This window comes from Solanum pennellii, chromosome 7, assembly GCF_001406875.1.
Source record: "Solanum pennellii chromosome 7, SPENNV200".
Taxonomy (NCBI): Eukaryota; Viridiplantae; Streptophyta; class Magnoliopsida; order Solanales; family Solanaceae; genus Solanum; species Solanum pennellii.
In genome coordinates, this window is record NC_028643.1 from 75913757 (window position 1) to 75928378 (window position 14622).

The following is a 14622-nucleotide window of genomic DNA, read 5'->3' on the forward strand; positions in this document are numbered from 1 at the left end:
AATCATTGATATACATGTTTCACAAAATAAAAATACTACAGTAGTACTTTACTATTCATGGAAAGTCATAAAGACCTGTCAACTTTTCATGTATGCATATATGTGGTTTTTTGTTGTCCCCTCTATGAGTTAGGTTGCCAGCATACTTATAATTAAATAAAAACATATACGTAAACGTAATATTGAAACTTATACATACCCAACTTTTGTTGAAAATGTTGACGTTTTACACTTGAAGATGAATTAACGTGCGGGCAAAAGCAAACATATACTAGTTAATTACTTAATATAGCTATTATATAGTTTGTATAATTTGAAATTTGTATAACTGTTTACACTTTTGATATTTGTAATTCTATAAATTTGTTATTTCAAATTTATATAAAAATAGCTAAATTGTACAAATGTACCCGCAAATTATACAAGATTGCCAGCTTAAATTGTAGCTACAGCCCGTAAATATGCAAACTATAGCTATAAAGCATAATTGAGTTTATTATAGTGACTATTTGAGAATGTTACTCTATATTTTTTTTAAAAATATAAATAAAATAATAGATCCGTCTCTCTATCCTTCTTCACTGAAATTTTTATCGATCAAGATTAAAGTTCTAATGAGAAAATGTAACTATAGTGTAAAATTTTGTAAGTTAGATGAGACTCCAATGTTTGGCCTTGTAACGTTGAGCAATATATGAACAAACATAGGGCTATATTTGTAGAACTATTAAAAACAAAAACTAAATGATGGCCTTTTAGCATTTGCATAATCAACTCTTCTACACTTACATATCAGACTATTTATACTCTTATTATTGTTGAAAATTGACATATTATTTGCTGTCTCATTAATATGGCAGCAGCTGTCGTTTTACAATTATGTGGATGTTGGGAATATTATCAACATTACAAGGATTGATTTTCTTGGAAAATGTTTGTTTACACGCTATTAATACTATTCTTTAAACTGCCTCATGAATCTTGTGAAAAACAAGCAACTTTTTTTTAGAAAGAAAAGAAAAAAGCATATCTTTTTGACTTCGGGTGTGTTCAACTGTTAAATTAGGTACGTAGTTGAATTTAATATTTTTGTAGTTGAGGGTTGTTCACACGAACAAATCAATGCCACTATTTGAAGTTATTTTTACAACTACACTCGATATGTTGTTGCATTGTGTTAAATTCATAGAACGCGTTTTCAATTTCCAGTCAAGCAGAAGGAAGTTTGCACAAGTTTACAAAAATCTATTACCATGTTTACGATCACAAATTGCTCAGACATTCATATATACAAAGGATAAAACAACATCCCCCCCTCTTAGTTTCTCTTTCTCCTTTGAACACTTCCTTTTTGTCATTTCTCTGATATATGGCTATACAAGTATAAATCTTGAGTGACCTACAAGCTTCTCACAATCCTGCAGTTTGAAGGTTTCTAACAATTACTTAAAGAGTAAGCTGGATGAATAGATGATCAAAAGAGTTAGAAATCTTGCCTTCCGAGTCGCCTGAGCTCAGGCTGTTCAAGCAGCATGTCTTGAATTGGCCTTATCGTCGTTCCCTTGACCCCAGAACTACAATGGACAATAGAAAAAGGACCCTCTTAGTGATGCTGAGATCAACTCTGTATGTCTCACATGTTCCCAAACTTTCTTCCACGGAGAAAATCTTACAATGCAATGGAAATAGGTGAAAAGTTAAGAAAGAGAACAAGAAGAACATAGTACATTTACCTGTAAATGAACTCGAGGGATATAAGCCTGTGGTGAATGGCGTAGTCACTTCCAACATAAGTGACGACCAAGTTACCAGCGTCAGGGTGGGGCCAGCTCCTTGATGTAGGAAATCGCAGTATATAAGTACCTGGTTCTTGAAGAGCTCCCAGAATTGTAAGTGAAGATTCTGCTTCTTCCTTGGTAATGAACCCTTCGATCCACACGGGTGATGTTGAACCCCACAATGAAGAAATACATTGCTGTGACAATGTAAAAGCTACTGGGTACAGCCAACACCACAACTTTTCAAAGTTGTCTTGAGACACTAGATCTTGACAACCAGAGACTCTCCTCAGGAGGTTGAAATCCTGCAAGTTGGACGAATTCATCAGCAAGAGAAGCAAATAATTTTCAGAGTTGTAATATTGTCAAAATAGTTTTGGAATTGTCAAAAGCCCAGCTTTCACACAACTCAACTATTCCACTGGATACTTGCTACCTCCCACCAACACAAGTAAGGTGATTCCGCCCCACGCCCACCTAACCTAGTGTTTTTTTGTTTCTATTGGAATTTTGAATCCTGGTCTCCATGGTTTGCACCCACTACGCATTGGCCATACCCTTAATATGCAATATTGGCCCTTCACGCTGCCCAAAATTATCACATCCCAACGAAAAATGACATCAAAATAGAAAAATGAGAATTTCACAAATTCTCTAAGACAGATAATTAATCCCTCCGGCAAAAAGGGATGTTTCTCTTTCCCTTTCCCTTTCCCTTTTACTTAATCTAGTCTTCTGCAGAAAAAATCCACCAAATCTTCCCAAACACGATTGACATTGCAAGTTAAAAAAAAGGAATATAGTTCCGAATTTGGTGAGTAAGTGGATTTGGAACCTCAGATAACACACTAACTTCTAAATAGCCCTTTTTGAAGTATTCTTTCAGACTTCCTACCAGTTTAGAGAGAAAAAAGAGAACCTGATGAGTTAGCGATCTGATACGACCAAATGTCATCTTCAGAAAATGCTCTTGAAGCCCAGACACCAAATTCTCCCAAGGGACATGGTGGTTATAGTTCGATATTAAGTTCCAACAGTTAATTCCCTCTTCTATCAGCCTCTTTGAAATTGATATTTGATGCCTAAAAAGGTAATGTGATTCAGACAACAGCATACAAGGTCACCAAATAGTGATGACAACAATAAAATGAAAACTGAAACCAAGACATGTACATTTTGTTTATATCCTATTGAACTGTGTGTCAATCTAACCCTGATCCATAAATTTAAAATCAATGTATTAATTCCAATACTTCAAATTTTCCCTAGAAGCATATTGCAAGTGCACATGTTTTTATCCCGACCATGATATAAGCAATCCTTTCATCCTAAATTGATAGTTGATCATATTTGTGATGTTAGAGATAATCTTGTTGCTTTTCAGAAATAACGTTTACTTTATATTAGTCATTTAAGAACACATGATCTAAACCTCATGAAGACATGAACTAATGAGGAAAAAACTTGGGAAAACAGCTACGCCTTGTGCTAGTCATTTTTCCTCGACTTAATTTTCTCAGAAGCAGCTCATTTATGACGATCTTTTACTTATTGGATGTCAATATCATTTTGGTATTACCCTTCCAGATATCCTATTTTTTTACCTATTCATATCTTACTTGTTTTCTTCCAAAGAGTACGCAATTTTAAATGCTCAGGAGTCAGGGCCTCAGGGGACAAATATAAAGGAAAATGACATAAACCATAACACACAAAAAAAACTTCTGATTTTCTGCCATGAGATAAATCGCAAATGTTTTTTTGCTTGCACATGCATATGCTCTATACATATTTCGTTCTTTCAGAACTTTAATGAAATAAAAGCGTAACTCTGAAAGAAGGGAATAAATGCCAAACGTGGCCCTAAGAACTAGATGCTGTTAATATACCGTTCAAAGACACCTCAAAATGCAACAATATAAAATATACCTGTGGTGTGAACATCCAGAGAATAAAGAGACTCTCTCAGCAAAGGTTACAAGTTCTTCTTCTTTAGCAGTCATTGCCATTTCCTTGAGAAGAAGACGCCTCTCGTTGAGATCAGCGAGACAGTATTTAAAAACAACCATATCTGAAATTGGATCTCTGTTACTTGGCAAGTCATCAACGGGCGAGTTCGTAGTTTCACTGTTCTCTGAATCAGAGGAGAAATTTTCTGCCCCACCATGGCTCACTGGTCTTGCCACCAAAGAGTTCTGATGTGCATGGTTATCCTATTTTCAATGCATGTTTAGTGAGAGTGATGATAACAATAAGGTCTGGTATAAGAAGTTGTCAACAAGAAAAGATTTTAAGGATAAAAAATGGTATAGGATACAATGAAAAGAAGAATAATCATGATGATGATCGCGCACCACCAATAAATATTGAAGAGAAATGCAGGTAGTAAAAACATTATTCGAGATCACAGTCACTTGAATGATGACATGCATAATAGGAAAAACTTATCGCCAAATAAGAAGTTTTAGAAAACACTCCCGAGAAGACGGAGTGTTAAGAGATGAAAACAGAAGTAGCAGTGTTTCTAGAAGTGAAAGCGTGAAAAAACAACCAGGTAAATGAGTGAATTGCACGGTTTACGAAAAATATTAAACACCATACATATATGAATTTGACACTGTAATAACCAAATTACAGTTAGAAACTAAGGATAACATCCAATATACAATAATGACAAATTGGCAATGTTAATCTAATTCCTCACAGTTAAGATTCAAAAAACCGAACATTCTCATTTGGATCACTTTGTGCATCATGGTTTGAAGGGCACAGTTCTCTGAAGAGAATGACCTCACCTAAGAACCAATCAAACCCTGCTTCGCATGGCTTCATCACTTAAGAGACGCTGGCTTTTAATAACACCGAGGACAAAAATTTGATGACAAAAAGAAACTTCATTTTCAAAACCAGCAATGGCTTATACATTCAACCTTATTCACCCACTTAACATGTAAGGTAGTAATATGGCCCTATTTTACTTATCGTTTTGTTTGAACTTGGATTTGGGCACTAGACCCAAATGAGTGATGTAATTGTTTTTCCCTTTTTATATCAATAAAGCTGGAAATTTGAATTTTTTAAAAAAAGTTTAGTTATACAAGGTGCAGCATTCATAAACATATACTCTTAGTTACGTGATCTAAGCAATAGTTTCACTACCATATCTATCACGACCTGCTACAAAATAATATGACAAGGCAGATGTTAAAAATACCTCAGAGGTCCAGGAATGAGATCTTGAACCACCGTTAGCTTGCTTTAGCACAAAATCATCCTTAAAATTTGCACATAGTTTCTCTTGTCCTAATTTGACCCGTTTTGATGATGGACTTTGTTTTGCTTCACGTACAATACAGGGACGATCATAAGATCCATCGTCCAACACAGGAGATTGAGATCCATTTAGCAAATGGATCCCCAAAGATGATTTCTTCAACATTAGAGAGGTCGCCCGCGTGCTGCGATTCCGAGAAATACACCGTATTGGTCTGGAAAATACCTCAAGGAAAGGATATTTACCCAGTCTTGGAATGTCAAACCTAATGCGGAACAGCCTGTTATCGCACTTGGATGAAAGCTGCAATTGAGACAAAAGATCAATTTTCTAAATGGATTTAATAGAAAGAAGCATTATCTAAGTAATCAGATAGCATTAGTATGTTTATTCATCTCCAAGCATAACTCTCGTCAATTTCCAGGTATAAGTGAACTAAAACAATGCACTCTACTTAATGTTGTAATGGTCTTTGCGTTTGACCAGCTACACAAAACGGTCCACAAGTAGTCAAGTTCACAGATTATAAACTAGGATGATTTTTATGAGGCATAATATATCCATATTGAGGTACTCATCCAGTAAATATTATCATTCTAACTGTGGTGACACAGATTGGTAGAATTCAATCTTAAATTTGCAACATCTATGATCATGTAAAATAACTCGATGGTAAAAGGAACAAGCACTGACAGTATTTGCCTCGTTAATCACATACCTTTTTTGCAAGTAGAGATTGTGTTAATAAATATACCTTCTCCAAAGCAAGTATTCTCTAGTTCAAGATTGCAATCAACAAACACTTCTGTCCACTTTGTCTTACAGGTACTAAAAGAAGAGATACAACTATCCAATACCTGAGATATCTTGAGCTTAAAGGAAGCACGTCCACTAATTACTTTGCTTGGTCTATCAGAAGACGCATATTCAATTCCATCATAACTTGTAAGAAGGGCTGCATCAGCATCAACTGGCTTCTCAACCAGTGTATTATCATCAGAGTACACAAGCGAAGCAACAACCTTTAAAAGCATAACATATATCAATAAGAACAGTTGCAGCAACTTACAGACTTCATTTAATTTTTTATATAGACAAATAAATGACAAACCTCCGCTTCTTCAGTCATGGGGCGGCTAAAGTTATCCATCAGTGTTACATCTATATCAAAGTTTCTCCGACAGGAGGCCTGCTTTAAATAAATAGTTAGAGGAGTAAAAAATCTCGTATCAGATAACATAAAGACATAAATGCTTCAGGAAACTCCCTCTTTCTATTTTAATCTTTATGAGAGCATCAATTTTACAACCAACAGCTTTTCACCATGTTCATCTCAGAATATTCTCTCTCTCTCTCTCTCTCTCTCTGTGCTTTCTCACCCTACTTCAACCAGCACACTAATTACCTTTAAAGGGTAGTGTGCTTGGATCAGTCTCACTCTAATAAATTCTGCATTATTACCTCATATAAGAAGAACTGCCTAATCAAATAGGCATCAATGTGCATTTCGAGGATAACTATTTCTCTGCCTAGTCAAATAGTCCCTCGTGAAATAAAAATGAAAAAACATTAGGAAAAACAATGAGCAGATAATGAGCTCTACCAACAATTGTACATGTCACTGTGCAACAGCTCATAAAATTACAAAGTCGCTCTCAATATAATGCAAAGTTATATGACATATTGCATAGCAATACAGGTCCCACAATTCTCCAAGTTCTAGAAGATGTCAGATCTTCATGGACAACCCTTGAAGATTTTAACTTTTAAGATTAGCAGTTTCGCAATGCTAGTTCTGCTGGTTCTCTACCTCGTGTTCCACAAAAGAAATGCGGAAATTTTGCAATTTTTTCCATAGTTTAACCTACTCTGCTGCTGTCATTTCTGAAGAACTTTGCTGTATGGACAATAAGCAAATCTACAGAAAATATTTGCAAAAAACTCGCAAAGCCCACACATTTCACCTTTTGCAGAACAAATGAGGAGAAACAAGAATTAGTGTCACAAGAAATTCTTAAGTATGCTTTTATTGCTAGTAAAATATCAAAGTAAACCATTGCTGATCTTGAATATTCAACGGTTGCCAATGACATTAGGATGTCTATCAAGGACTTCGAGTCATGTGGATTTGATATAATGTAGCTAGCTTTCACCGCCTAGATTTGACCTCATCACTTAAAAATCAACTTTAAATAGAAGATGCATGAAAAAATTGAGTAACACATATGTTCAACACATTCTAAAGTAACAGTACTTGATCTTGGGAAGATTATTCACAATACAGAGCTAGAAGTTCGTACAGGGAAGCAGGGATCAATTTTTTATAATGTTTCTTAGTATACTGAATTGTGTTCAAGTAATTTGTCAAGATTTGATCTGTTTCCAGAGCCCCTGGATATTTCTCCCTATATATTTCGAAGCAGTATATATTTTTTACCTTTCCACCAACAATGCTCCAAACACCATCACTGTCTTCTTCAATTTCATAGGCGCTTGAACTATCAATAGATAGTTGTACTGGAGGGTCCTGATAGGTGCACATAGCAGAAACTAGTAAATACATGAGTAGAGACAATCTTCGCAAAAATAAATGACAATTCTGCTTACCTTAACATAGTGATTTTCTATAGTTGATAGCATAGGAAAGAGCTCTGAACTGTGCACATAACCATCCAGCTGAGAATTCTTTCCACTAATGCAAGTCAAAGATATTCTAGAATTGTCTGATCCCATATCATTACTAAGTGAGGAAGTCAAACACTTCTCACCTACAATCTTCCCATCAAAGTAGAGGTGCAAAAGATCTTGTGTGACCTGAAATACTCCACTAATAAGTGTTGCTTAAACAGCCATGAAACAAGACAGTCACCAAGAATCTGGCTGTCAGAGAAGAGCAGATAACAACCTTATGAGATCTTTGGACTGGTGATAGATTTAGATGATGATTCAATTAGTGTATAACCTTTGTTCCATATCAAGGAACATCTTATAAGATCTCGTTTGTGCATCACATTCAATTTTTTCTTAAACATCATGTCACACCACTAATTATACTAATTCTGGCCTAGTTTGTGCTGTCAGAACAAGCATACTGATGTCACTAGTCTAGTATGTTGGATGGAAACCAGTGAAGCAGATGACTCATGGAGCTATTGGATAATGAGTTACACATAAATCCGCCTTTGCTAACTTTTGGGGCAGAAAAACTTCACTTGACAAAGTGAAAAGCAACTAGGTATAGGCCAGTCTTTTAGTTTCCGTATTCTTGTGTTAAAATTCGCTTTTCCAGAGAACTTAACGACAAAATCAATATATCTAATATAGTGACAATGAGCAAAAAAACAACTGTAGAAGGTAACAGTGGGCATCGTGGAGTAAGAAAGTAGTAACAAAACAAGGTTAAGAGTGTATAAATTGCAAAACACACATCAAGTGCTACGAGTGTAATTACAGGAACTAGGGCGAGTTCAAGTTATTTACCTCACATCCGACATGAACCCATTTCTTGGTAGGAAATTCACTTTCAGAAACTGCATGTGCAACTTCTCTCCAGGAAGTAATATTTGAATGGCTTGAAATTAGTGAAGGGAAAAGTAAAATTTTCTTCCTGTCATCAAGTAACAGGAAAGGAGCATGGGATGTGACATCTGGATGCTCCTGCATAATTAACAAACATCATCAACCATATCAAAGGAAAATGGTGCAAAGGACACAATAATATCTTGCACAACATATTCAATGCAGTGATCATAAAGATTCAAAAGCTTTTTCCTTGACCATTTGAGGTATGGCTAGGTTTATGTCTTCATCGTGAGTAGTTGCAGCTCTCAAAAAATCTGTTCTTTAGTAGAAAAGCATGATTTGCAGATAGCTATATGTGGTCACAGATTCAATTACCAAACATCAGGAGCTAAAGCAGGCACACAAAGTAATAATGAATAGAATATAGGCTTAAATAAAGACAGTAAGGTAATCCAGAACACACACAAAAACTAAAAAAAAAAAAAAGACTTTGTTAAGTTGCAAATTATCAAACAAACTGAACTTAGGAGGGTATCTGCACAATAAACAAGAAAAACATATCCATAAAAGCAAAAACAAAAGAACATGAACAATTCACACTGGCCTGAAGAAACAATTTGCAAATCCCAATGCCTTAACCATGGACGATCTATAAAGTAAAAATCTTTCCCCAAGACATCAACAACAACAGCATATCCAATCCAATCCCACAAGTGAGGTCTGTAGACGATAGAGTGTACGCACACATTATCCCTACCTCGGAAGGTAAAGAGGCTGTTTATCATAGACCCCAGCTCAAGGAAAAGCATACCAAAGAGGTAAAGAAAGCATGACAAAGCATTCTAAAATTCTTTCTACAGCAGTGTAACCTAAATCAGCAAAAAGAATGTAACCACCATAAGAATGTTAAACCAAAGGAATACCAAAAACCCCATCTCATTCCAACAGTCATACACTAACTAGTTATACAAAATGAAGCAGCAAATACACATAACTACTCAAAAAGAACTGTAAAAACAGCATTTTTTCAGTGAGCAAAAAAAAAGAAGGAAAACCTGGTAAAGGATTGTAGAGGGTAAAGTTGAGGGTTCATTCAAGTATAACCAGAAACACAAAGAGAACTTGTTTGTTACTTCATAATTTTTGAATTCCACTTGAAGATCTCTCAAAAAGCTGTAATCTTGAACACCCATAGAACCCCTTTTTCAAAAAAAAAAACACCCACAAGCACAAAATCGTAGAAAAAAACGATCTTTAATCTTTGGGACTCAACGGCGACAATGGCTGCGTCGGTTTTTCTTGACGGCTGTTAATTAACGGTTTGGTAGTGTCATCGGCAGTTCAGGTTCTAGTCTTTACAGTTCCCCCCAAATTGAAGTATTTGGCTACAATCCTCTGTAACTCGGACTTGTGTATGTTTGAATGCTGACAAATAAAAATGTGACACGTAGAATTTTAAAGAGGATTATATTTTTCAAAGTTGAAGTGGACGCTAAAATATTCCTTTTTTTCAATTTTATTTCATAATTTTTTTTCTAAGCATCTATTCATTTTTACTTGTTAACGATACTATAAAAAAATAGACGTTTATATTTACTTGTTTTGTTTAGAAAGCTAGTAGATAATTTATCATTTATATTCATTCCTTAGTGAGTAGTAACATGATATAATAATTAGAGGTGATATAGTAAAATATTTATTTACATTTTGAGGATGTTAAGCTTTTTGCGGACAAAGTGTTTGAAACTTTGAAAATCGAAAAGCATTTCATAATGAAAAATTCACAAATAATTTACAATAAAGCTAAAAATTTATTGGTACATGTATAATCATATAGTTATGAATCATATTTGACTTGGTGTATATAATACACTGTTACAGCATCGAAACTTAGTGTACAATCACAAGATAATGAGATATGAGGATGTACAATCACAAGATAATGAGATATGAGGATGATAGACTGTACGCAGAGTATAAACATGTAAAATATCTACGTATAGTAGACTAAAAATTAGTACATTTGACCAACTTATATATTATGTATATGTGAACATATGAACTTTAACAACATCACAGAGAAGAAACTCTCTCAAAGTTCGATTGAAACTTTAGAAGCAACATTATTCCTGCATATGAATAATTCTGCAGCTTGATATCTTGAATTTCTTGAGAAATCAATAACCTTTGGTATTCTACACAGCACAGCTCTACTTTGGCTTCAATTTCAGGGAAGCGCTGCACGTATAAGCTAGGTTTCAATCTCATACAAATGGAGCAACTGAGAATGAGCATAGAATGTAGTAAAGGAAGTAAAGTAATGTACCTATTGATGCAGTAACGCTTTCCAGTAGGCGGAGGGCCATCATCAAATACATGCCCAAGATGAGCATCGCAAGCTGCACATAGAACTTCTTGACGAGGCATGAAAATGATAGACAAGTCCATCTTTGACTTCACATTGTTGTCTATGGGCTGGTAGTACGATGGCCATCCGGTTCCACTATCAAATTTGGTAGAAGATCTGCAACAAGCAATATAGAATTTCAGGTTTCACATGTCAAAAGTATTAAGAAAGGTTGAGTAATAATCAAATATAAGGAGAATACATACTCAAATAAAGGAGTATCGCAGCAAATGCAGTGATATGTTCCAGGGGTCTTACTGTTCCAGTACTCCCTGGTAACAAGAACAATGAAGAGATCAGTAAAACAGGCAGCAGCGAAAAATTTATAGCACCATATTTACCATCCCAATGGGAGGGCACTAAGCAATCAATGAAACTACATCTACTAGACTACTACATATATAAGCAATGCAATCATGGGATATCCATAATTAAAATATCGTCTACAATTTGATAAAAGTTAGAAACTTGTTTGCACGCATAACGTCTGGAGAAGTACCAGTATACCACATCATGGCTGTGTTAATGATCCTTGGGCATTTAGAGATAAATTCTGAATTCAGGGCTGAATCGGTTTTGGGGAAGATTCTCAAATTTAGCATAGACTATTATCATCTAGCATTAATGCAAGCATTACTAATACACTCTATTTAGATTATTCTTATACACTTTACCAAACGACCCCTAAAAGATCATCTAGTTCCTAGTTCTTGCTTTTAAGTAGGATCAAAGAAATACAGAACCCAAAACCCAATATGCTGAGTTGCTCTGACACATGTAAAATAACAAGCAGTATGTTTAGTGGTCCAGCATTTGACACAGATTATTACAAGACAATACGAAATCTGAAGGTTAAAGTAGGGTGCGTTTGTAAAAGATGTAAGAGGCATTGTGATGGTTGCCACAGGTAGCTGAAACTGGACGGCCAAGATTGTTGTAGAAACTTTAAATATCGAATTCTGATGAGGACCAAATACACACATTCCCTCTAAATACTTCTCCTTCTTTTTGCGTTTGGTGTATAGAAGTCTACTGTTTCCCCTAAATCATTGGGTTTATAAATGGAACCCTCAAAAAATCTGCCGCAATCTACATACCCAAGTCATCAAACTTCTCCTTCTAAAATCAAACTCTTAAATTAACCAGCCGTGTCCTCCTCAAATGTATATAGTAAGCATCAGACTATTCACCAATATTTGAATACTGATGGTTCCTTGAGAGAGCATCCTATTATTATTGAATTTACTGAGAATCAAAAGACAAAAGATCCTCTCCAGTCTCCAGCATAAAAAATAAAGATGAATGGAAAAAGATCATACCCAGTGAATGCCCGTTCTGTACCCTTTTGCCGTGTAATGTAAAATTGTTCATTTGTAAGCTTCTTCTTCCACTCCTCATCGCTTATAGAGCTATAATCCATTTTACTGCCCCCTGCACAATGATGTTCATTTTTTATGTATGGTCCCTGCTTTAACTATTTCAGCAACATCCCATAAGATGAATAGACAAATATGCTTTCCAAAGCTTATTTTATGTCAAACCATTTTGAGACTATTTCTCAAAAACACAATCAGCCTCAGCAGTCTCTTAATCTTACATCTTTGTAAAATCAAATTGTACATTGTCACACTGATACGAATCCAGACCTTGGGCATAATTCAACCCCAAAGCTAGCTCACAAAGTGATGATTGCGCAAGAGGCACATAACCCAAAATTCTTTTATAATGGTTCTTGATTATTCCACAACAGTGGCTGCTACTTCCCACTAGCATGAATAAACGTAATTCTACCAATCTCCATAACAACTTGGTACAAATTTCATAAGAGAAACAACAATCTCAGAACGTAAAAATTAAAGACTGAACCTTTAAATTTCTTTCATATTCCAATTTTTACTACAATGTAAGCTGAGCTACCATTGACAGAACCCAATAGCTTTAGCTCAAACCCGTAATTATATTGAAAAAACCCCACTTAATATGTATATAAGTAACATATCTGAGTTATGTGTTTCTATAATCCAAAACCTATAAACTAACAACACAACAACATCATATTCGGTATAATCTAACAAGCGGAGTCTGAAACGCAATAAATTGGGGCATTCAAACAAAAACGGAAAAGTGATTCTCTATTCATACAAATTATACTAGAAGAGAGAAAAAGGTGACCTTGAACACTATCGGATTTGGAAGAAGAAGCTGAGGAGCCCATTGCACGAATTGAGACTGAAATTTTTCTTTTGAATCCTCCAAAAGTTAAGCAAGATAGTGGCTTGCTGTTTAATCCCAATTGGGGTTTTGATAAAAAGTTCAATCGTGAGCTGAAAGAGGAGATTTGTATGGTTCGAGAAGCCATGGATATATGCTTAAAACTGATTCTTGAATACGAAAATGCTGGCATTTTCTACTATTCGTAGAGAAAAGTTCCCATGCTTCGCAAGTACATGGAAAAGATGGTGATTTCATCATCTTAAACCGTTAAATTTGTATGATCTACTATGTATTTAAATTACAAATTATAAATATATATTTATTTTAAGCATAATATATAAAAATGACCTTAACTTAACGTCAGCTAACAACTATGGCTTTTAGCTTTGAATGTGCACAAAAAGACACTTAAATTTGTATAAAATCAAGCAAATAGACACGTTCGTCTTACATGCACTCTACGTGGCAATTGTGTGTCCAACATGACATTTTACGTGTAATATGTCGTATAGGACATGTGTGTCTACTTGTTCAATTTTATACAACTTTAAATGTCTACTTGTACAAACTCAGAGTTGGAGGGCAGAGTTATCCGTTGAATCCAAGTTAGGGTCATGTTTATGTATTATGTCTTAACTGAGTTTTTCATTTAGGTAGTTTTTGTTTCTCCGTGTTCTTCCTAACTACTTCGAGATAGTTTTACGTTTTCTATAATGATAGTCATTGAAAAAAATGACTATCAGAAATAAATAACTTATTTTTTAATTAATTGAATGAAAGCATAATACTTTACGAAATATGTTTGTTATCAATATTTATTATTTAACAAGAGAAAGGATTATGTTAGTGCACATGAATCCATCCCGATACTTTCTCTGAGCATAACTTTAAGATTAGGATAACTTATAGTTATTACTTTCGATTAGCTATAACTGCATCAATTTATTGATAAGAAAAGTATAAGCTTTAATACGATATGCGGTCATTTTATTTAAAAATTCATATGTTAGAAAGAATATTTATTTATTTTACAATATATTATATTTATCTAAAATCTTACTGGTTATGACCAGCTTTTGATCGTGAAGTCGAGTGTAGCTGAATATGCCTTATTTTGAGTAGTGGTGTTCTTTCAGTTGGCCAAAATTGAGGCTTATAGATAACCACGTTAACTGAAAATAATTTTAATGGGCTTTGCCTTGCCAAAAATACTGGGCTTGGGCCTCAAGTTCTCTGACGGTAAAGGTTTATATGTTATAGCCATTTTGTAAGGTGGTGTTTAAGCGGTAGCCACTCTTTAATTATTGTTTTTGCAATTAAAATTATTTTGTTTTTTAAGCAAATGTTAGATACTTTATTGTCCTTATTAGTAATACATATTAGCTATAAGTTGGAATTAAGGGAAAATAACATAAATTTTGTTAATT

The 14622-nt window shown here is 34.7% G+C and overlaps 2 protein-coding genes across 3 annotated transcripts; both read right to left on the minus strand.

Moving 5' to 3' along the window:
* Nucleotides 1–1164: 1164 nt before the first annotated feature.
* LOC107024337 (SH2 domain-containing protein A) lies at nucleotides 1165–9929 on the minus strand. The gene is made up of 12 exons (XM_015225296.2): nucleotides 9630–9929; nucleotides 8533–8709; nucleotides 7660–7866; nucleotides 7490–7579; nucleotides 6164–6241; nucleotides 5910–6074; nucleotides 4993–5355; nucleotides 3708–3991; nucleotides 2698–2860; nucleotides 1734–2083; nucleotides 1497–1574; nucleotides 1165–1418 (listed from the first exon to the last, which is right to left on the minus strand). Exons 1-12 carry the CDS (start codon nucleotides 9765–9767, stop codon nucleotides 1400–1402), a joined length of 2112 nt encoding a protein of 703 aa, XP_015080782.1. The 5' UTR covers nucleotides 9768–9929; the 3' UTR covers nucleotides 1165–1399.
* Nucleotides 9930–10392: 463 nt separating this feature from the next.
* On the minus strand, nucleotides 10393–13370 carry LOC107024077 (peptide methionine sulfoxide reductase B1, chloroplastic). 2 transcript variants are annotated; one of them, XR_003579640.1, is made up of 6 exons: nucleotides 13154–13370; nucleotides 12301–12412; nucleotides 11188–11253; nucleotides 10901–11098; nucleotides 10532–10812; nucleotides 10393–10500 (listed from the first exon to the last, which is right to left on the minus strand). XR_003579640.1 is itself a non-coding variant. In XM_015224967.2 (5 exons), exons 1-5 carry the CDS (start codon nucleotides 13338–13340, stop codon nucleotides 10785–10787), a joined length of 591 nt encoding a protein of 196 aa, XP_015080453.1. In that variant the 5' UTR covers nucleotides 13341–13370; the 3' UTR covers nucleotides 10407–10784. The 2 variants fall into 2 exon arrangements, 1 of the variants encoding a protein (XP_015080453.1); XM_015224967.2 differs by having other exon boundaries at nucleotides 10407–10812.
* Between the last annotated feature and the right edge of the window lie 1252 nt (nucleotides 13371–14622).